Source organism: Narcine bancroftii, chromosome 6 (assembly GCF_036971445.1).
Source record: "Narcine bancroftii isolate sNarBan1 chromosome 6, sNarBan1.hap1, whole genome shotgun sequence".
Classification (NCBI taxonomy): domain Eukaryota; kingdom Metazoa; phylum Chordata; class Chondrichthyes; order Torpediniformes; family Narcinidae; genus Narcine; species Narcine bancroftii.
In genome coordinates this window covers 146686342-146710594 of record NC_091474.1, presented here as the reverse complement: position 1 = coordinate 146710594, position 24253 = coordinate 146686342, and the positions used below count along the sequence as shown (strand labels likewise).

Genomic DNA, 24253 nt, shown 5'->3' with positions numbered 1-24253 from the left:
GGGCTTGTACTGTGCTGTAGTGTTCTATGTTCTAGGTGGCTTTTGGGACCATTGATGAAGAATAAGAGGAAACTCAGTTTGTTTAAAATGGAATAACATTATGATATGTTTAATTTTCTTAATCAAAGAGTACAAAGAAAATGTGTGAGCAGGCTAGTCTTTTATGCAAAATCAAATTTGCAAAACTATACCCCTATATGATTGACATATTGAATAAAATATTTCAAATAAAATCTTGTTTTATGGAATGAATATTAATATAATCTATTGAATTTATTGGTTGGCAGACAAGATTTTCTATTAAGAGAGCAATGTACAGATTTTATAATTAAAAATGTTCAAAAAAATAATCATAGCACACGTTATATCAATAGAGAGTTAAGTATAGATATAAAACTAATTCTATACAAAAAAAATCAAGCAAAATCTTTGTTTTCACATTATGGGTAAAGGTTTACTTAAAATTAAATAAGTCAATGTCAATCTTGAAGTAGACATAGGCATAGTAGTCTTGTTGGCTGACATTCAATCCAGGGATATCCATGTTGGCCTGCAGTAAAATTAAAATAAAATGGGTTAACAAAAATGGTATTGGGGTGATCACTAAATTTATCAGTGTTAATGTCATTTGATAGATAGAGATCAAGCTGTTCTTTTATGACCATGTAGCTAATTCTTTCAGAATAGCACCACCACTTCCCCTTCCCCATTTTCATGAAGATCATTAAATGATCCTTGAGCATACACTTCTATCTTCTGCATAAATTATGTATAAATTACACAGTTTAATATATTTTCCTGTTGTTTCTTTTTCCATGCAAGTTAAAATTTTGATGTATATGTACATTGGTCAATGTGCATAACAATAAACTTTTTATCATTAATTATTTGCAAATATTGATAATACTTTATATAAGGACATTTGTCCTCTGGCATTATAATTTATGGATCAAAGTTCTTTTGGAGTAGTTTAATGCAAAATAATATTTCAAATTTACATTTATCATATAATTTATTGGGTTTTTTTCTTCTTAAAAGCTGTTTGTCAGACACTTTCTGTCAAGGGAGAAACACGAAAGTCTGCAGACACTGTGATTTGTAGTAAAAATACACTGAAATACTGGAGGAACTCAGTCAGTCTTTTCAGAGTCTATAGGAGACAAAGATCTTCAAGGAATAACAATTCCTTGAAGAATCCCTTGAATGACAATTCCTCGAAGGAGGGCAATATATCTTTGTCTTCTATAGATGATTCAAGGACAGGCTAAGTTCTTCCCAGCATTTCTGTGTGTTTTTACTTTCCCTCATGGCTCTAGTATTCATTTATGACTCCATTAACAACAGAATCCTAATTTTAATCTCTTGCAGTATTTAGCAATTTAGTGTTTTGATTAAATTATTAACAACCTAGCACTCACTGACTCTATAATGTGCATGTACTCATGTGAACAAATATACTTAAGGCAGCCTTGTTGAGCTTTGAAATTGTGATAATGGCATTCACACTTCAATTCCATTGTGAAATCTCCAGTTGATGCCATCATATCCAGGTAAATTTGCAGAAAAGTTTAGCAATGTAAATTAGTTGAAATATTTCATTTAGACTCCCAACAGCCTCATGTCATTGATAGTGGGACCATTTTGGAGAGTGGTCTGGTGTTTTTAAATTAGGGCTTAGAGTTAAAATGGTTATGGATAATGTGGATTAAAATTAAGAATCTGATGACCAAGTTTTTTTGGGGGAGTGAAAGATTTTTTATACATCAGTTATCAAAGCACTATGCAATTTTAAAATAATTTATTTGAATGTGTACTTTATTACATTGGCAGAAAAATTCAGCACTGATGTTTATTATTTGCTGTCTTGATTGGACAATTTATCAGATTTCTATAATTCTTATGTGATTCAGTTCAAATAATAGGTACATTATTTCAATTAAACTTGGGAACTGTTGGCTGCAGATGGTAAATAACTTTGAAAAATATCTTTCAAATAAACAGAAAATGATGTGAACACCAAGTTCAGGCAGCATCTGTGAAAAGAGAAATTAAGTCAATGTTTCAAGTTACAGACCTTTTGTCAGAATATTGGGGAAGAGAAATGAATTAAGATTTAAGTTGCGAAGAGGGTGGGGAGGGATGGATAAGACATCAGGAAAACCTTTGACCCAAATGGACCTGGATTCTTTGGCGAACTTTTAATGAAGCCAACTGGTTTATAGATTAACGAGGACTATTAGAGAAAGGGGAAACAAAGTTGTGAAAGTGTCAAAGATGGAGGACATGGCATAAGAACTGTCATGGTTCAGTCTGCAGTTCAAGCTATGCCTTTTGTTCTGTGGAAATATGTGGAATAGTCCTTGATGTTTGAATGAACTGTCAGATGCTGCACCACTGTTTCCAGGCCAATGAACATGAGACTTTACTCCATAACAATCATTACTAATTCTGGGTATTTTGTGCAAAATTAAACCTAAAAAGATAGATGTTGAGCTAGGAACAATGTTCTTCCAAACAAAGAAAGATACAGGCTACGAGAAAACTATGGACTGCCTAAGTATAGGCCTGCGTCCTTCAATTTGACAGAACAGGAGCAGGGCAAGGTGTGACGTCAGGAACTCAGGGCAGGGGAGTGGCTGGAAACATGAGGCTGGGGGGGTTGAAACCTGGCCTGTACCTTGGGCATGTGTGCAGATGGGACATAACCATGAATGCAACAAGTGAGTGGAAAGAGCGCTATAAGATGTTTGGGTATGTAGACAGAACACCTTGGGGAATGGGGTTAAATATGCAGTCAAAATGTGATTAGGATTATAATTGGGGCCAAAGCATGATCATGGATGGATACATGTGGATAAGTGTGCTGATGGAGTGCCGTGGAGTTGGAGTATGACCAGGTATGTGTGAAGTTGAGCAGACACAGAATTGCTGGGTACGGTACAGTCTGAACAACAAGTTAGATGAGCAACTGGAAGCCAGAATCATGAGCCAAGAGCTGGAGTGTGGTCAGCATCATCTGAAATACGGATGGATCATCAGCACATGTGCCTGAAGAAAGAGCTGAATGGAGGGGGTGTATGGAAAATCAAAAGTTGATGAGAGAACAAACCTACAAACATTGGTACTATGCTGCTCTTCTATGTTAACTTTAGTGAAAGAAATAACATTTTATGATACAAGTAGATTAGCTCTGTAAAATTACATTACTAAGTAGTTAATGTGGCTCTCACATTGAGGGCTCCTTAAGTCATAATGAACATCGCTGGATGGACTGATTTCTTTGTGAGCTATTGATCTCAATAATTACTCAATTGTAATGCAGAAAATTTATTTACAGTGAACAAACCCTTGTCAATTCATTGTTGCATATTATGCAGAAACAGTCAATTACTTAAGGAAGGAATTTCAAAATGTAATATGGTTTTGAATTTACTTGTGTTACAAGATAAGTTAGAATAGTTATGGGTAAATTATGACTTTAAAGATGTTTAGTGTAGGTTATACTTCACAAACAGTAACACTTCACAAAAGACAACTCATTTAAAAAGCAAGAGCTTTGCTGAAGCTAGACATTGAGGCTCCAGTTGACTTCGCAGAAGCAATGAAGAATGCTGATCTCTTGTGTATGGGCAATGAAGTCCAGGCTCAGAGATACTGATAAGATCTTTCGACTATTGGGTTTGGAGCCCTGGAAGAGGTCATGTGGTTTTTACAAGCAGAGAAAGAATAAACAAACAGGTGATTTCTCTTTTGGAGAGAGAGAGAGAGAAGTCAGTTCAGACTACAAAATGGCAAGCTGGTAGGCTTGTTGGAAAACCCCATTTTGAAGAGGGTTATGATTTCTGAGTTCAGCCTGTTCAAAATCCTTGTAGCCCTTACAAGAGGATATGGCTGGGTAGAGTGTTTCTTCTGAAAGAAGAGAAACAATAGGAACTCTGTGGTGACTTGGAAGAAGGGGTTATCATTTGGAAAACCCATGATGGGGCAATTTCTTTGGCAAGACACTGAAGTGACTGATTGGAGGAAGTCAGTTTGTGTGTGTCCAACAAGCAACAAATATCTCTCTGAAACCAACAAGAACCTTCCTGAGCAGTAATCATTTAAACATCAGAGCCTGGTGAAAATTCATAAATGTTAAATTCTGTGCACAGTATGAGAATTGCCTGCTACCTGTGAACCTGGAGAAATGAAAAGTGAATGATTGGACAATAAAACAACTTTCCTGAACACATACACATTACATACACATGTGCTTGGGGTTAAGTTAATAGTAATAAGTTCAAGATTGAGCTTGTTATTATGTTTAAAGAAAATTAAAAGCAACTTTTGTTTAAGAAACCATTGTCTGGGTGAATTTCTATTGCTGCTAGGTTTTGGAGTTCTCTGGGCTTGTAACACTCTAAGGACAGGTGCAAAATTATCCTACGAAGATGGTGGGCCTTGTCTTGAACCATTTCCATACAGGATGCGTTCCCCTTATCCAAAATCCATGGGACCAGAAGTGCTTCAAATTTTGGATTTTTTGGGATTTTGGAACATTTTAAAAAATGCACTCATTCACTCAGACTTAAAGATACATGCATTCACATTACAATACAAATATTTACATATGCATCTACACCCAATAATGCACTACTTACGTCCACTACATCCCGTTTTCTGATCAGGTTTCTGAACTCTATTATGTATTACCTTATGGGACCACGGACTAAAAAAGTTTCAGATTTTGGATCATTTTGGATTTCGTGTTTTCAGGTAAGGGGTACTCAACCTGTATCTTCATAGTGTAGAAATGGTATTGTAATCTTAAGCTTTCCAAAACCCTTGTCTATTTACTTAGCTACAAATCTGGACTCATTTTTGCATTGGATTAGCTCTCGTTGGGTAAAGTTGCCCTTTAAGACCTCAAATGGACAATAGTCAATGTTTACACCTGACCACAATTTTCTTTATGAAGCTTTAACAAAAAATTTTTGTTAACTTTCTGTAAACTCTGAAATACTTTGCAGACTTTATTATTCACTGGTCCCTCGTAATTTCCCACCATAGCCTCATTTCAACCTTGTGTCGTGTGATCACAAATGTAGGACAAATTTCAAGCAGCCATCTGCAATGAAATAATTTAAATCAGTTTATGTAGAATGTGGCCAAGATCTTGATTTGGCCAATATGCAAAATGCATTAGCTGCTGGTATTCAGGGTGATACTCCATGCCTCATTGTCTCTCTTCTGTTAGTTACTGTTCTCAAACATAATGTCAATTTGGGGTCACATCTGGAAAGTTATTCTGAACATTAACTAATCAATTGGCCATAAAAATTTAAAACTTGAGTTATAACTATTCATAGGCCTAATTAATCTCCAGAATAAATGGCCAAACAAGTTCCCTCAACCAGTTGCTAAATTATTGGACTAATAATCCAGAGACCTGAGTCCAAATCCAATGAATTAAAAAATAAACAACTACTCTTAGGAATGTGTCATGTTTCCAGCATTTTCTGTTTTTATTTCTAGCCGTGTAAGGATCATAACGGGAATGTCATCCACTTTCAATGTGCAAATAACACAGAGAAGTGATTGGTTACAGGCAATAGTATATAATTTATAAAACTGATTTGCAATGTCTTTTCCAATGCATTTGCTTTTCCTTGTTTATTTGGTTTCTATTGTATTATCAGACTGATGATCACTTGGCTGTTTTTAAAAAAAGGTTGAGGGTGATGCTGAATAGAGGAGGTTACTTGTATTGTTCATAATCATTTGACCATTTGGATCTCAGACCAAAGGGGCCGTTAATGTTGAAGAGTTGCTTCCTTTCCCTATTCTCCTCCTGCACCTTCTACTGCCATTAGCTTCTTGACTGATAAGAAATAATGTCTGGGTTGTGCGCCACAGAACCTAAAAATCAAAAGTTTTGAAATCCACTCTGTTGCAGAACTGTAGCAGCCCACATCCAGAGCCACTGTTTGAGAATGCTGATGTTCTATAAATGTCCTATAATGTCCCAGAGAGAACATGGGTTTCATTGCATGCACGAGTTTTAAACTGCCACATCTACCTCTGAAAGTTGCCAATGTATTAAAGGACCCTTCTCACGCTGGTCACACTCTCTTCACCCTTCTTCTGTTGGGCAGGTGATGCATTAGCTTGAAAAAACACATTTCCAGATTCAAGGATGGTTTCTGTCCTGCTGTTATCAAATTCTTGAATGGATCTCCCATTGGTTAAAAGGTGACACACATGCACTATTTAACTGTACCTTTCTCAATATCTTGAACTTTGTCCTAGTAATCCTGCACTTTTTGACTTGCTGCAATGCTACAACCTCCACAATTGTTTCATTATTGCACTACCCACTATGCTTAAGTATGGGTTGAATGGCTTGGAATATCAAAGCAAAGCAAAGCACCTCACAGTATCTAGATGCATGAGACAATAAGCAATGCAATTCAATAAGTGGAAATACTTGTCACCTGGTGAACAAACTAATCATTGACTTACTGTGGCAATTAAAAGCTGGGGAAATGCTGCATCATGAAGGGATTGTGATTGCTGTTGAAATAATTGTTAATCATTTGCATGCTTTGTGACCTGTGATTACATATCAGTGAATTTTCCCTCGCTTCATGAAAATGGCCATTCGTACCAAGTCATTGTTGCAATGCACGATGGGAAAATTTGCAATCTATCCAAAATTATACTTGCCTCTTTAACAAAAAAAAAGTGAAATGACAGATGCTCACTAGTAATCAAAATGAATGGCAGAGCAGGTATTAAAGGGCCAAAGACCCGACACCAGCTCTTAATTTTTAGGTTCTTCTGTACGTGGAGAATCTCTGCATCCTCACTAACATATCAGGGTACCCTGAACTCTGAGATGTTGCATTAGGTTCGGAAGGCTGAAAATAATGATTCACCAAAGTTAAGTGAGTGCTCCGTATTTATTCCCATTCTTGCCTCTTTTGGTTGCAGAAGTTTACAGCTTTCAATTGGAATCTCTCTTCTGCAGGGAGCTCGCCTCCTTCCTGAAGAAACTATATCAGGTTGTGAACTCAGGAAACTCAACATAATAACATCCCTAAGGAAGAAAAAAAAACTCTAATACCAAGTCTATGAGAAAGAAATGCCAGGGAAATGACTAGCAGAATGATATTTCGGCAAGGACTAGAAGGGCCAAATGGCCTGTTTTCAGTTCTAAATAACAAATTATTAAAAATCTATGATCAGATGGACGGTAATTCAGAATATCTTGGAGCTTTTTACACACTACATAATTGTTGGAGTATTTTTAAAAACTGAATTGCATTCAGAGCACGTTGAGATCTAAAGGCCAACAGGACAGACATTTATAAGATGATGCAATTTGAAAAGACTGTAAAATAGCTCTGTTAATAGTCAATGTGAATTGTCCCTCCTCATAACTTCATAGTCAATGTATACTGCTAGGCATGCATGCAACATGCATCATGGGATTTCCTTCAAGGAGAAGTCTTGCCCTGAAGCTAGTTCCTCAAGCTGAAGAAATTGTCATGGAGTCTGCTGTTGTATTTTTCATGAAGGGGTGTTGAAGTGAAATGTTAAACCTCTGTCTGGTTTCCTACAGTTCAGTAGAGCAGGAAGTTGAGAAGAATGGAATGTCAGGCAAGGACCAACTTCCCTCATGCAATGAAGCAAACTTATCATCTATTATGAACTCAGCATTGCACAACACTTACATCAACAGTGCTTGCTGCAGCAACTTCATCTAAGTGTTTAAAAAGTGCATTCAGCACATCACGTAGTCGTTTCATTGTCTTTTTATTTGGCTGAAGCAGCATGGCCTGAAAGTTAACTGGAAGCCCATATCTGAAAAAAATTCCAATTGTGTGACAGTAATATATTAATAATCGGAAGTAGTCATTCGGAATAATGATATCCTTATATATTTTCACAAAGCAAACCAGAATTAACATCAAATCAAATTGAGCTCTTGAATGTGGCGCATATTCCAGAGTAATCCCAGGTATTTTAATTATTTTAAAATGGAAATCACAACATCAAACGACTTTAACCAATTCTATTCATGCAGTTCTCCCTCCCTTTCCCTGCACTTGTAATTTTTGTTAGTTCTGACAAAAGGACTTCAGCCTGATTTACAAATCCAAGTGAAGCAGTACTGAACACAAATTCCCATGGCCAGAGCTCCACAAGATCAGTGAATTTTTTTTTTGTGCAAGTGACTCGCTGCTGATTGCAAATTCTGGACCATTAGCTTTGTTTCTCTCTGCAGATGGTATCCAGCCTGATGAGCATTTCCAGTGCTTACATCAACAGCAGCTTGCTTTTGTTCATTGTTGGATTGGAGGAGATGGGATGAAAGACTAAGCTATAAGAGAAAAATGGTAAGGTTACATAGCTTGTTGATCAATATCTGGGCAGTGTAAGCATATCTTGTCAGAGGTGTCACCAAGATAGAAGACAACCACATTTCAGCCTCAAAATAATCTATGGTATCTGAAAAAGAATTCACAGAATGTGAATCTAACTCAGTGTCCACTGGCCAATTATATGCGAGTTGTAGTTTGCTGAGATATCTATTGTACTCCAGATCAAGTTTGAGCAGCTGACCCTGAAGCAGACTCTGTGCTGTTTGACATTCATCAAAGGCTGGATCTGGCCCATGAAGGGCTTTCTAGTAATATCAAAGCAGATAACATTTTTATCACTGAAGGACAGATTAGCTGATGATAACATCATAGTGGGCTGCATAAAAAGGGCCGATTAAAAACTTGGTTTAATGGTGTACTAACAACAACCTCTCACTCAATGTCACCAAGACCAAAGAGCTGATAGTAAACTTTAGGAAAGGAAAACCAGAGATGTACGATCCAGTGATCATTGGGGAATGAGAGGTGGAGAAGGTGGGCAAATTTAAATTCCTAAGAGTCACTATCTCAGAGGACCTTTCCTGGACCTAACATACAAATGCCAACATGAAGAAAGCACGTCTATAGTTGCGTAGTGCAATGTGTGCATCCCGGCTGCCTCATGGCTAGGTATGGGTGTGCCAATACGTCTGAGCAGAAAGTGATACCAGCCCGGTACATCACTGGCAAAACTCTACCACCATCAAAACAATCTACAGCAGCAATCAAGGATCCATACAATGGGCTAAAGGGCATGTTTCCGAGCTGCGCCTCTCCATGACTCCATGGGGGACTGGATGGATCTAGGGTGAAGGTGACATCAAATCTATTGTGGTCAAGGCCACAAACTATCTGATGGTAGTTCATTATTAATAATAATTAATTATTATACCTATTTCCTGGAGATTGACTGCCTCTATTGAATATGTTTTAAGCCATCATTCACATTCCAACTGCAGTCCAAGCAAGGGAGGGTAAAAAAAACCAGCAACATCAGGGAAGCCAAGGTATGGTACAAGTTAAGCCGGGCTCTGTTGTAAGAATTTGATCATGACATCAATAAGGGGAAAGAATGGAAGGTTTTTTTTTAATTTATTCTGTTGCTCTCTCCACAATCCACAGACAAATCAGCTAAAATCAACAAGAATTCATAGAATGTAGAACTGTACAGCACAGGAACAGACTCTTTGGCTCATGTGCCTGTGCCGAACATCATACCCAAATTAAATTTAAACTCTGCTTGCACATGATGCATATCCCTCTAGTCCCTGCATGATCATGTATCTATCCAGAAGCCTCTTAAACACAACTATTGTTTCTGCTTCCACCACAACTCCTGTTCTAGACACCTGTTCTAGACTCTGTGTTTCCTTTTAAACTTTCCCCACTTCACCTTAAACAATGTCCTCAGAGTAAAACATTTTTAACATGGGAAAAAGATTGACTGTCTATCCTATTAATACTTCTCATACTTTGTACGCTTGTATCAGAGGTAAACAACCCAAGTTTGTCCAACTTACATGGCCTTCTTGTAATGAGATAACAGAATTGCACACAACGCTCCAAATGCAGCTTAATTAAAGTTTTGTCCAGCCTTTTTTACTTTCATATTCAAATCCCCATGCAATGAAGGCAAGGATGCCACTTTCAAGGAGCTATGAATGTGAATCCCCAGATCCCTCTGTGCATTGATGCTTGTAAGAGCTCTGCCATTATCTGTATATATTCCTTTTATGTTTGACTTTTGAAAGTGCAACATCTCACATTTGTCCGGATTAAACTCCATCTTGTGTTTTCTTTTGCCCCTAGGTGGTAATAATTTACAACCATTTGTGTTCTGTGAGAGCCCTCTACACTACAGCTCCATCAATCTTAGTGTCATTATATTCACATTCTGCTTTTGGATGGCACCAGAAACAAATGTGTCACCTGGACAACCTTGGTTCCATACTCTTATATTCTTCAGTTCTCTCCATCTCTGCTCTTACTTTCTGCAATTTTAAACTCACACATTTTCTCACTTTCCAGTTCCTATTAAGGGATGTTCATTCTGTTTCTGTCCCTTGCTACTGCTTAACCTGCTTAATATTTCCAGAGATTTCTATTTTCATTTCAAATTTCCAGCATCTGCAATTTTCACACGTCAAACTAATGAATACTCCTGATCTCCCTCATGCTATCTTTGACTAAACTTTAAAAAAAAAGTTTGACTTTGACAACTTCTGGTAAGGTTGTGGAGCCATCCCTAAGGTGGGTGACAATTTTTGTAATTGCAGGTTTTCTGACACTTTCAGCCTCATGTGACATGATCTCAGAGAGCTAAATTTTTAACAGTGGATCTGCTATGATGCAGATGGAATCTAATGCAGGTTAAAAGACAGATTTAAAGACAGCTATTTCCTCCTCTGGCTGCCTTTCTATCCTCCTAAAGTTTCAATTACAATTACTCAACAGCTCACTGTTAAAGAATCTGTAAGCTATATTATAATGCAGCTACCGCAACAAAGTTCTAATTTGTGAGATTAACTACTCGTATTTAGGAGTGATCTTTGAAATATGATAATCAATATTATCTACAAGCCTCTATGCTAGGAAAATTGTTCAGAATTTCATGCATGGCTTCAGTACAAATGTTCCCAGACCTAACTTTTCTTCTTTTTCAATCTTTTTATCAATCATATTATGAGGAGAATAGGAGTACATAACCAAAAAGGGGGGAAAAAAATCACTATATGCCATCTTTTAACATATTGCATTACACCACAATTAATGAATATGTTCTTATCTCCTCAAACTGAAATCTTCAAAACAAAAAGTTTTTTTAAATTATTTAAAACCCCACCTAATCTTTAAAAAAAAGAAAAACACTGGGCAACCCATAATGAGAATGTATTCATGAAATTTAATCATTTGGTTTTCACCAGCAAAGAGAAAAGAAATTAAATATAGTCTGGAAGGGAAAATAATTATACTAAGTCATGTGGAAATAATTTATAAAAGTTCGCCAAGTCTTCAAATTTAACAGAAGTATCAAATGTCTGACTCCTAACTTTCTCTAAACTTAAATATGACATAATTTGAGAGAGCCACTGAGTCAAAGTAGATGGATTAGAATCTTTCCATTTAAATAAAATAGCTCTTCTAGCCAGCAATGTAGGAAAGGCTTCAACCCGATATATGGAAGTGGGAACTTGTGCCACTTCCAGAAGTATAATTCCAAAAAGACCAGTAAAAGGGTTAGATTGTAAACCAATATCCAGTATAGCTGACAAAGTCTTAAAAATATCTATCCAACACCTCTCCAATAAAGGACATGACCAAAGCATATGAATTAGAGAAATCACTTTTGATTTACATCTATCACAAATAGGACTAATGTTAGAAAAAATATGAGCCAATTTGTCTTTTGACATATAAGCCTGATGCACCACTTTAAAATGAATCAAAGAATGATGAAGTATTAACCAATCCAAAGATCTTCTCCCATAATTCCTCTGGAAGATGTAACTGAAGTTCCTCTTCCCAGGTCCTTTTAATTTTGTCATTAGAATTTGATTGCAATCTTTGTTTCCCAATTTCATAGCTTTTCCGGTATAAATTGAACCTTTATAAGAGTGAATTATTCCCAATAAACATGCATTTACCTGTTTATAATCATACACCTTTTAGAGTGGTTCAAGACTATTTTACTGATCTTGGGGCTAAAATTACAAAAACATTTAAAGATCTATATAAATTTAACTTTCTTCCTTTGGTAGATTATGTCAGTGGTTTTCAACCTTTTTCTTTCCACTCATGTACCACTTTAAGTCATCCCTTTGCCATCGATGTTCTGTGATTAATAAGGGATTGCTTAAGATGTTATGTGAGTGGGAAGGAAAGGTTGAGAATCACTGCTCTATACCCAATTGTTACTGAAATGTTTTGCTTGAAAAATTGTCATTTGTCCATTTCCTTTGGAGTTCTGAAACCATGCACATAACAAGTCAATGAAGTAGAATTAAAACAGTGGTTTTCAAACTTTTTCTTTCCACCCACATACCACCTTAAGCAATCTCTTACTAATCACAGAGCACCAATGGAATAGGGAACACTTTTTTTTAATATTTAACATTAATCATCACAAACAATAATAATTACTGGATCTAAGTACATATATCATATGATCAATCCATTTATGTATATATATATATATATATATATATATATGTAAAAAAAACCCAACCTCCCAGCTAATACCATCCCTCCTCCCTATCCCAACTACAAAGAAAGAAAAGAGAGATCATTATTTAATCTTAACATTTTATAACTAAAAAGCTTCTTGGCTGCAGGAGTGAAGACATCTGCTGGAGTGGACCGAGACCTCATACGTTAACATCAACAGCTTTCAAATAAGGGCTCCAAACTTTAATGAAAAAAGAATGTTTATCTCTAAAATTATACGTAATCTTTTCCAAAGGAATACAGGCTTTCATTTCATTATGCCATCTTTTCATCCCTAAATTTAAATCAGATTTCCACATAATAGCTAAGCATTTTTAGAGACCACTAATAGAATTAAAGGATGAAGCAAATACCTGGCCTACCCATTCTCTTTTTAGTTGTTTATGTTCTTTCTCTGATAAGTGGGTTTCTTGCAAAAAGTCAATATCCTAAGAAATTAATGAGCCAAAACTCTCTTCCTTTTAATTGGGTTATTGAGCCCATTCACATTAAAAGTTACATAATTCCAACTTTGTTTTGACATATGAATAGATCTTTAAAAAATATCGAGCTCCCGTCTCCGCTCCAAGAGGCCTCCACTCCACAGACCAACCACAAAATTCAACATCTCCCAGAAAGAAAGTAGGAAACCCCAAATAATAAGAAAAAAAAGAAGACAATTAAAAAAAAACCAAAAATGCTGATTAGGTCAGCACTAACTCCCTTATTTAATGAGAAGTGTCCCTCGTCACTAGCAGCACGAAGCCTCAGAGAAAAGAAGCAGAAACAAAAGAGAATCTTCCCCCCCCCCAACAGAATATAATCAATATAAGTCAATCTAATAAGACGTGCTTCTGCAAGATCCACATCTGTTTGCTCTTCCTCAGTTTCAACTCAAACTTCAGTCAGTAGCCCCCCCCAGATGAACTCTTCCCTCTCATCTTTTCTTGATCTCGTTCTTTTTGAAATACAGGCATAAATTCACCATTTTGCTTGATGTTAGGTAGTGAATTAGCAAATTCCAATGCTACAAATTCACTGGAAAAGAATTGAAATTGATGTTGACCATAGAAATCTTTCAAAATGGCTGGATAGTGACATGCAAATTTATAACCTTTATTCACAAAACTGATTTGGCAGGGTTGAATTATTTTCTTCTTTTGACAACTTCATTACTCAAATCAGCATAGAAAAGCACTGTTTTTCTTGATTGTTAAAGGATCTCCTTGTTCTCTTGCTTTCTGTACTGCCATTCTTAAAATAATTTCTATGTCCTGATAACGTAAACATTTAATCAAGGTGGTTGTCCTAGATACAGTTTTTTCCTTAAAGCTCAATGTGCCCTGTCAATTTCCGAACCATTTTGAAAATTCTTCACTCATAAAATTTCAGGTATCCATTTTTGGAAAAATTCTACAGGTTCATTACCCTCAATATCTTCTGGCAAACCAACAATTTTCACATTCTCTCTTCTGCTTTGATTCTCCAACATGTTAATTTTCTGTGTCAAATTCTTTTTCACAACTTCCCAAGCTGTAAAATTCTCTTCAGTTTTATTGACTGGATCTTTACATTGCTCCACATCCATACGGGAATCGTGAAAATCGTCTTCAATTTTCTGAATTTTAACTTTAATTTTATCCACTGATTTGTTACATTTTGATACATCTACTTTTATTGCAGTTATTTCTTCTTTAATTGCATCCAGCTGATGAGTAAAATCTGCTTTAACTTCATCAAATCTAGCATCCATTTTCTGACTTATTAATTCAATTTTATCAAAACAATTTTCAAAAATTTGAGGGTCAAGAGGAGTAGGGGTGACAGTATTGCATTTTACCTTGAACTTCTTGGTCCGCAGCATCGTCTTCAGTCTCTTCTCCTTGTGATTGTTGAACATAACTTTCTTCTTCTACCTTTATTTCTTCTTCTCCTTCTGTCAATGTTGTCAGTGGATGGAATTTCGATTGGGCTTTCTGTTTAGCCCTCGTATGTCCAGCCACTGAAGTAGTCTGGTCCTTCACTTCCCTGAAGGCAATTTCACTAACGCGCATGTGCACTGACTCCGGAGTCAGGTCAGAGTGCTTTTTACAAGCTCCAGCACTGTCCTCCACAGCTCTCCGGGAGGGCAGCACTGGTGCTTGAATTCTTACCCGGGAGGCCTTCTGGAACCAAGATCAGAGGCTGAATCTTCAAGGTAGGCCCATGTTCTTCTAATAGTGTTAATTCAGCTGTAGGTTTTTTTTGATGTTTGAGTTTTAGGTTTCTTCACAGCCATCTTCTGGGAACTTTTAGAAGCAGTTTTTAAATTATTAAAGTAAATAATTTCTTTTTAAAATTCAGGCATTAATTAATTCTGTCAGGAGAGGCATTTTCCACATCTTCCTCCTACGGCATCACGGCAGGCTCACCCGCGCCCACCCCCACCCCCCATAGGGAATACTTAAAGTGAAATGTGAGTGGAAAGAAAAAGGTTAAGAACAACTGGATTATGTGAAACAATCTCTTTCTAAATAGTCTCCTTAACTTTATCTTCAATAGGTCATATTAATGCTATTAAAATAATAATCTTACCTAAATTTTTGTACTTATTTCATGCTATCCCACTTTTTATTCAAAATCCTTTTTTAACAATATTGACTCTATCTTATTATTTAGAATAAAAAGAATCCCAGATTAAGTTCCATTTGCAGAAATTATAGAAATATGGTGGTATGGCTTTGCTTTATCTTAGATTCTTTGCAGACGATGCCACTTTAGTTGCCCATTCAGAGCCAGCTCTCCAGCGCATGACGTCCTGTTTTGTGGAAACTGCCAAAATGTTTGGCCTGGAAGTCAGCCTGAAGAAAACTGATGTCCTCCATCAGCCAGCTCCCCACCATGACCACCAGCACCCCCACATCTCCATCGGGCACACAGAACTCAAAACGGTCAACCAGTTTACCTACCTCGGCTGCACCATTTCATCTGATGCAAGGATCGACAAAGAGATAGACAACAGACTCGCCAAGGCAAATACCGCCTTTGGAAGACTACACAAAAGAGTCTGGAAAAACAACCACCTGAAGAAACACACAAAGATCAGCGTGTACAGAACCGTTGTCATACCCACGCTCCTGTTCGGCTCCGAATCATGGGTCCTCTACCGGCATCACCTACAGCTCCTAGAACGCTTCCATCAGCGCTGTCTCCGCTCCATCCTCAACATTCATTGGAATGACTTCATCACCAACATCGAAGTATTCGAGCTGGCAGAGTCCACAAGCATCGAATCCATGCTGCTGAAGACCCAACTGCGCTGGGTGGGTCACATCTCCAGAATGGAGGACCATCGCCTTCCCAAGATCGTGTTCTATGGCGAGCTCTTCACTGGCCACCGAGACAGAGGTGCACCAAAGAAGTGGTACAAGGACTGCTTAAATAAATCTCTTGGTGCCTACCACATTGACCACCGCCAGTGGGCTGATATCACCTCCAACCGTGGATCTTGGCGCCTCACAGTTCAGCGGGCAGCAACCTCCTTTGAAGAAGACCGCAGAGCCTACCTCACTGACAAAGGACAAAGGAGGAAAAACCCAACACCCAACCCCAACCAACCAATTTTCCCTTGCAACTGCTGCCACCATGCCTGCCTGTCCCGCATCGGACTTGTCAGTCACCAACGAGCCTGCAGCAGACGTGGACATACCCCTCCATAAATCTTCGTCCGTGAAGCCAAGCCGAAGAATCTTAGATTCTGTTATTGGGCAGTTAACATTGGTTACATTATTTTCTGGATCTACTATTATTGGGAAGATTTGGGTTTATTGGGAGCAGCTCTTCCTTTTACACACTCTAAGATTAGTAGGCATACCTTCCACCCAATACTTAAACATACATTACAGATTTGGTTTCAATTTCAGAAGTTCTTTGACTTGAAAGCATTTATTTTATCTAGCACCATTTCTCTTAATTATTTTTTCAACTGTATAATTGATCAAGCCTTCTCTTTCTGGAAAGTTAAAGTAATTGTTTGTTTTTCAGATTTGTTTATAGATAGTAGTTTAATGTCTGTTGAATAATTACCAGTATCTAATAAATATAATATACCTAAGTCACATTTTTAGATGCTTTCAAATTGGAAATTTTCTGAATACTTTACCCCTTAACTTTCCATTATCGTACCAAATGGATTTAGTTGATACTTTTTTTTCATTTGATCCCTTCTCATAACTTTTACCCCTCAGTAATTCTGCATCCTATTACTTACCGAAGAACAGATTCAACAAAAACTCTTAAAGCCTTTATGTGAATCCAGGCGATGTATGCTTCACTAAAATTAACCTTTAACCAACGCAGCAAAGGCCCCTGAAATGAAAGTGATAAAATGAATAAATTAATCCAATTTAAATCAAAGCAAACATCTTTTCACAAATCCAACTTTGATTCTATACTATTTTGACCAAAAAATTCACTTGTTTCTGTTACCATCTTAATTTTGAGATCAAGGTCGACCAGTTCATCAGGCCAAATGGATCATTTAAAGGGTGGAGATAATAATGCTGGGCGCATAGAAACTCTTTTGAACTGTCTTTCTAATGAGTTTCAAAATCCCCTGAACTGAAAGATCAGTATCATAAAAGATGACTAAGGTGTCTGTATTGACAATAACCACACCAGCAGTGTTAATATAAGACAGCTTTAATAAACTAATATGTACACTAAGAGGTCTTGTCTCTCTGCAAGATGAACTTGGAAGGCTAGATGGTAGCTCTGGACTGCTTTATATCCAAGGTCACTGGGATGACCCCTGGTGACCTAGTGGTGTAATTACATGTCACCACTGTCTCCAGTATTTTATTCTGTGGAGCATAGTGACTTATACTGTATATACTTGTGGAATCGTCAATACTGTGTAATAGTCGACCCCAGCCCCTTTTGCCCCAAAAATCACTTGTTTCGAATGACCCGTGTAAAAGTTGACACCCCCCTCCATTTTGCCCCTGACCACCCACCCATCCGAGCTCCCAACGCCCCCACCTTCCCACCCATCCAAGTTGCCGTTGCCCCGACCTCCTGCTCATCTGAACTCCCGACACCCTGACCATGGATCCTTGCCCCAGCTGCCCGCACACTGGAACTCCTGATGCCCTGATCACAGACCTTCACCCCAGCTGCCCACTCAATCAAGCCAGCACCTCGACTACAGTCTCTCTCTGAGGCTCCGGCCACCCATCCAAGCTCCCGTTACCCCTATCACAGACTCGCCACCCGGTTCCGACCATCCAAGCCTTGAACAATGCCGGTACTTAATGCAGTTAAAAGTATGACCTTCATGAAGGTCAACCCCTCCCCAAATTTGACCCAAAAAATTTGTCCAAAAAATTTGATTATTACACGGGCATATACGGTAAATTTTCATGACAGGTGCTCCATTGAACACACAAATGGAAATCTTCTAATTGAAAATCATGGAAGAAAATGAGGTTTTATAAAACTATAATTAGCAGGGCACACTGTTCAAAAGTTACTCTATTGCAGTGGTTTTCAAACTTTCTTTCCTCTCACATGCCACCTGAAGCAATCCCTGTGCCATAGGTGCTCTGTGATTAGTAAGGGTTTACTTAAGATAGTATGACTCTGATGGTGAGGCCCCTCTCACTGCAACCAGCAATGGCTTGGTGCTTATTGGTGAGTTGTGGCAATGAGGTATCCTGCCAAATGGAATTGGCAGTCTGCATGGAAAACCATCCCACAGAATTCATTGTGTTACTATCCCACAACATTTGCAAGAGGTTCTGTGCTGATCACTGCATTATGTTTTCCAGAAAGAACATTTTCATGAAGGGCATTCAGTGCAAAAAGGTCCAATTGCATGGAGCTCCACATGTCAACAAGACCAGAGCTATTCTTCGCAATGCTGGTGCAGGTACAACCTCAGCACATACTAAGCTCAACTTGATGCAGCCACACAGAAAGGTGGCCATCAAGACAAAAGCAATGTTGTGTGGGCCTTTCTTCCCATTGTCTGGCGACTTGCACATCATGGTCCATCAGACCCATCCTATCTTAAATTTGCATAAAAGGAAAGCTAGCTCAGTTGACTGACAGGGTGAAGGGGCAGGATATGGGCCACATCTACAGGCTCCAAGAGCTTGCCATTGAGAGGGAGCACTTCTTCACATGTTATCAAATTTTAGTTGCATCTTGCCTAACCGCCCGAGCTAATTTTTGTTGCATGCCACACCTTCAGAAAGTTGGATGTGAGAGTGAAGGGGAAAGTGGACCGGTCAAGCAAGTTGCTGAAGAGCATGACCTTGCTCTTCCTACAGTTGACTCTCACACTGGTCACAGATGCTGATCAATCTGTGGACTTGGATTTGGGAAGAAGATGGTGACATTCACCATGTACATGAAGGCTTTGACTTGAGTGATCTTACTGCCAGACATCTCTCATCTTAAGCCAACTTCCTTCCAAATGGATTCGACAAGAGTTTCTATCCAGTGCACAAGAATTAAGGGGAGAGCTGGCATCCTTGCCCGACTGCAGACTTGATGGGGATGCTATCTGTGCCATTTACACCATTACCACCACAGTGGTACCTTGTCATTACTCCCTGCTCTGTTTGAGGGGCTTCTCTTCAGTCTCATCCCCTCAAAGATTGGTAATGGAAGGCATCTAGACTGGGATCCTTCCCCAGAGCATGCTCGCGTTGGCTGCAGTGAGCCTCAGTGCAGCCCTCAGCATGTACTCATGCAGCAACTTATCCATGTGCTGAAAGACCAACAGGTTTTAGGCAGACCAAAGTTTTTCTTCCACCAAGTTGATAGTCTTCCAGCAGTTCTTGCTGTCTAACTCTGTGTCCCCAGGAACAGTCTGTAAATCAGAATGTCCTCTGTCACACTGCTGCTGGAGATGAACCATGACAAGGATTGTTGCATCCTTCCCCACAAACTCTTAGCAAATCTGCATTCTGCAAAGAGGTGGGCGACTGTCTCTTCTCCACCACAGGCATCTCGGGGTCAATGTGCATGGAGGGTGATGTTCTGGTTGTACAGGAAGGATTTGACGGGGAGGGCTCCTCTCAATGCCAGCCAGGCTAACTCTTGGTGCTTGTTCACGAGCACCGGCAATGAGGCATTCTGTCAAATGATCTGGATGGTCTGCTCAAGGAACCACCCCACTGAGTTATTGTCTCTCAGTGTCTGCATACATTCCATGCTGACCATTGCCTGGTGGCCTTGTGATCAAAGGGGTTCATCTGGAAAAACTTTTTCACAAGTGATAGGTGGATTGGTAAAGTACAGCTGACTGTGACATTGCACGGCAATGGGGACAGACCCATCCTTTACCACACCTGGGGCAGGTAGAACCTCAGCCTATAGTGGCATTTGGTGCCCTCATACTTTGGCTCCATGCACCCCCTTATGTAGCCACACATGAAGATGGTCATCAGGATGAGGGTCACATTGGGTACACCCTTACTCCCATTGACTGATGACTTGAACATGGATTCCTTCGGACCCTTTCCAATTTTGGATCCCCATATGAACCAGAAAATTGCTCTAGGGACTGCCAAGGTAGAGGTAGTGGGGATGGGCACTTCATGACTGGGTTCTTCCCTGTTATCGAGAGGGAATGCCACACCCAGAGACCCACTTTCTGATGGACTTACACAATCTGCTCCAACCAATTCTTGTTGTATGGCTCAGCCCTTCCAAACCAGATCCACAGCACCTTCAGGTAGTCATATCTGACTGTGAAGGGGATGGTTGATTGGTTGGGCTAGATACTGAAGAGTATTGCCTCGCTCTTCTTCCAGTTAACTTTGGCACCCGATACAGATCCTGGCCACAGATGCTGGTCGTGCATCTGAACAGATAATGGTGACACCATCCATGTACAGGGAGGCCTTGACCTGAGTGCCTCCACTGCCTGGCAACATTACAGCATTTATGCCCGCATCCTTCCTAATAGATTCAGCAAAGGGCTCTATGCAGCATGCAAATAAGGCTGGAGAGAGAAGGAAACCCTGTCTGACTCCAAACTTCTAGGGGAAGCTATCTATTTCCATCCCATTGATTTGGACTGTGCTACAGATGTCCATGAAGAATAGTGTAATCGAATTCCGTATTCCCTCCCCAAAGCACATTTTGAAGAGCACGTCCAATGTGTATGTGCAATATCGGTTGAAACCCTTCTCCTTGTCTAAGCTGACCAGGTAGATGTCCAACCCTGTCTTGCACACAGGCGATGGTATCTCTGAGTAGCATGAGGTTATCAGAGATTTTCCTGCCTGGAATTGTACAGGTTTGGGCTGCCGCAGGCAGATTTGATTCGATTGGTGATGGCCTTGGACAGGATTTTGTGGTCAACGTTTAACAATGTTATTGGTCTCTAGTTTCTGATCTCCTCCTTCTCGCCCTTCTGATTAAAGATGAGGGTGATGATGCCCTTCCTCGTGGATTCTGACATCCTGCCTGCCAGGAGCATAGTGTTGTTTATTTCCAACAGGTCTTGACCCACCCTGTCTCACAGAGCTGTATACCACTTAGCTGGTAAGCCTTCACTTCTGAGAGTCTTACTTGACGCATTGGAATGGATGGAGTCTGTCAGCTCCCTCAGGTTGGTCCAGTCTTTCCCACTTGCTGTTGTCTAAAACCTCCATGATAAAGGTCCACAAGTTTTGAGGGACCATTCTGTCTTCAGCCTTCTTATCGTACAGTTTGGCATAAAAGGATCGGCAGATCCTCTGTGACTGATCTGTCCTCTTCTGTAAGACTATGGATAACAGAGCTCCCTCTGTGAATCTTTTGGAAAAAGAAGCGTGAGCACGTCTCATCCTGCTCCACTGTGTCGGAAGATGTTCTTGGAGGACTCTGAGGTGAATAGAGCTCTTCACCTCTTGGAGTTCCTGTTTTTGGGCTGTTGTATGCTGACCTGTTGATTCACTTTATTTTCCTTTAGTACAGCACTAACATTTCCTGCGTCTTCACCTTTGAACTGACAGATTTTGAACCATTCCAAAGGCTTTCATAAATCATTCTATTGCCCCATTCCCTAAAGCTTTGCTGACAAACAGTGTTCTGTTCTGGACCACTAGACCCAAAAATCTGCTGCTGAACCTGTAATTATGTAAATTAATTGACTCAGAACCAAGAGGCCCAGTTTATAAACATTAAGAATTGACTCACACCAGCAGGCAAATATTACCCTGGGGACACTAATTCAGTTACTTATTCACATTGCCATTAGTTCATCTGCCAAAGTAACAAGTACTAGTCCTTTCACAATAACATTGGTTTTATTTATGCAGTATCGTTAAAGTAGGAAAACTTCAAGGAGTATTATCAAGCAACAGCATGTTGATCCATAAGGAAACAGTAAGGTCAATTACAATGATTTTGAAGATTGTTTCAAAGGAGGGAAGAGTGAACAGTGGTCTGATTAATTCCAGACCACCATCTCACCTCTTCTTATCATGTTCCAGCATTGAAACATTTGTCTTCTAATCACCCACCCCACCCTGAATGACACATCTTCCTCTACCTGACCCCTTTGTTTTTCTTGCTTCCCTTTATCTGGCATTGTCAATCTACTGCTTCTGTTTATCATGCTTCATCTCCACTTGGTTCATCAATCCCATGTGGCATCCTCTTTACACTGGCTTCCCTATTACATTTCTCCGGTCTCGATATATGGCTTCATCTCAAAATGCTGAGCCTTTTTTTGGATTTTTAAAAAATCTCCCATTCATGCTGCCTGACCTGCTGAGTTCCTCTAGAAGAGTATGTTCACCTGTCTGATCTGCAGGCTGCTTTCCATAACTCTGTGAGTGATGTGGCGCAGCGAGTAGATTTCTGCCTCACAATTCCTGTAATCCATGTTCAATTTTGACCTCCAATGCTGTCTGTGTGGAGTCTGTGCTTTCACTGCAATGACTGTGTGGGTTTCCGTGGGTGCTCTGGTTTTCTCTCTCATCCCAAAGACATGCACGTTGTTAGGTTAATAATTTGTCCACAGTATCTACGTGAGTTGTTGAATATTATAAATGTAGGGAGAATATGGAAAATTGGAACTAATTAACCTGTTAATTAAATTGCTTCAACAAATTGTGGCGCAGCAATCCTCCAGATCATATTATCAGATATGTCCTTTGTCCTTGCCATCCCTATGCACGTTAAAGCTGACTTATTTTTCTTTTTCCCAGTTCTTAAACTTTAACTCTGTTTCTCTTTGCACAGATGCTGACTGGCCTGTTGTGAGTTTTCAGCATTTTATTATCTATTTCAGATTTTCAATATCTTGAGGTTCTTGATTGTCAAACTTTTATAACTCTGAAGTACATTCACAATTCAACTTGTTCCATGTTCCAATATAATTCTGTTTGAGCTCAACATCATTTGCATTTATTCTAAGATCATTTGTTTCTGCTGGGTGTTCCACAGGTCATTTAGGCACGAGTGTTTGGATTATATTTCCTATTTGATATCAGGATTACAATACTCACATACTGTTGTTTCTTGTCTGCACTTAGTCGTGTCATTTCCTCCTTCTCGGCATGCAATTCCTCTTCGCTGTAGTTAAATTCTCGCACCATAAACCTAGCACAGAACAGCTTTTTAAAATCTCTGCTGCTATTTTATACAAATTCTTTTGCGAGAACTTAATTGTCAATTCATTTTCACCTTCTGCAAAACCCAGCTGATTCACATTCCACTGGAACTGCTGGAAAGAAAATCAAGCAGGGTGTATAAATGTATCATTCCACTTTTAAAGAAGAAAACCATAATGTACTGAATTCTTGACTTCCAGGCCATCCAATGGAATTTTCCATCTCAAGCATTCTTTGTCGAACAGGTATAAGAGGTGACCTCAGCAATGTAAAATTCTTGAATGGATCTGTTCCACAGCATCAAAATTTCCTTCCAGATCTTTGTGGATAAATATGAAGGAATTTTTCCAACTTTTCTTAACTCTATGGACAGACATCACTTCAGCATGTTTATTGTATACATGGGTTAGAGAGAAAAGTTCCTATTAATGACTGAAGCCTGGAGACACATTATGTACTGCCATAAAAAATTACATGGACAAGACTGTATTAATGTATGCATATGGTTATCTTCTTTAAAGCAAAGTATCAAGAAAGGCATTAAAGACTTAGGTCAAGTTAATAACAAGATTGTAATAAATGCTGTATAATTGCACAGATTAGACCACGGAAAATTTGATTTTTGTCTTGTGTTATAATAGTTGTTTAATTTTGAAAGTAGGAATTATATTCGTAAATTGACCTGCCCCTGCTCTAACTTTGATCTCCCAAAATCTTAATTATTTTACTGTTGCACTTTCATTTGAAACATTACATTCAAAGCACTGATCCCTTTTAATTAATTTTAGCCAAACAAATAATTTATGAAATGAAAATTCAAAGGAGTGAAAGTGAGCAGTGATCCATGTAGGGACCAATAACATGGGTAGGATGAATGATGAGGTCTTGCAAGGAGAATTCAAGGATTTAGGAGCAAAGTTGAAGGACAACCCATGCCACCTGCTAGTGAGGTTAGAAATATAGGATAATGCAGCTTAACACGTGGCTAAAGTCATGGTGTAGGAGGGATGGCTTCAGGTTTCTGGATCATTGGGCTTGCTTCTAGGGAAG

General features: G+C 38.9%; 1 protein-coding gene across 5 annotated transcripts in view; it reads right to left on the bottom strand.

Moving 5' to 3' along the window:
• Positions 1–428: 428 nt before the first annotated feature.
• LOC138736574 (V-type proton ATPase subunit C 1-B-like) overlaps positions 429–24253 on the bottom strand; it is a 53128-nt gene continuing 29303 nt past the window's right edge. For 3 of the 5 annotated variants that reach the window (XM_069886298.1, XM_069886296.1, XM_069886297.1), the window contains 4 exons: positions 23099–23192; positions 16858–16955; positions 7716–7845; positions 429–550 (listed from right to left, as the gene is read on the bottom strand). In XM_069886298.1, the coding sequence (XP_069742399.1) occupies positions 455–550; positions 7716–7845; positions 16858–16955; positions 23099–23192 (418 nt within the window). In that variant the 3' untranslated portion in view covers positions 429–454. Of the gene's footprint in view, positions 551–6957; positions 7079–7715; positions 7846–8286; positions 8366–16857; positions 16956–23098; positions 23193–24253 lie in introns of those variants that run through there. The other 2 variants (XR_011340405.1, XM_069886299.1) reach the window with 2 other exon arrangements.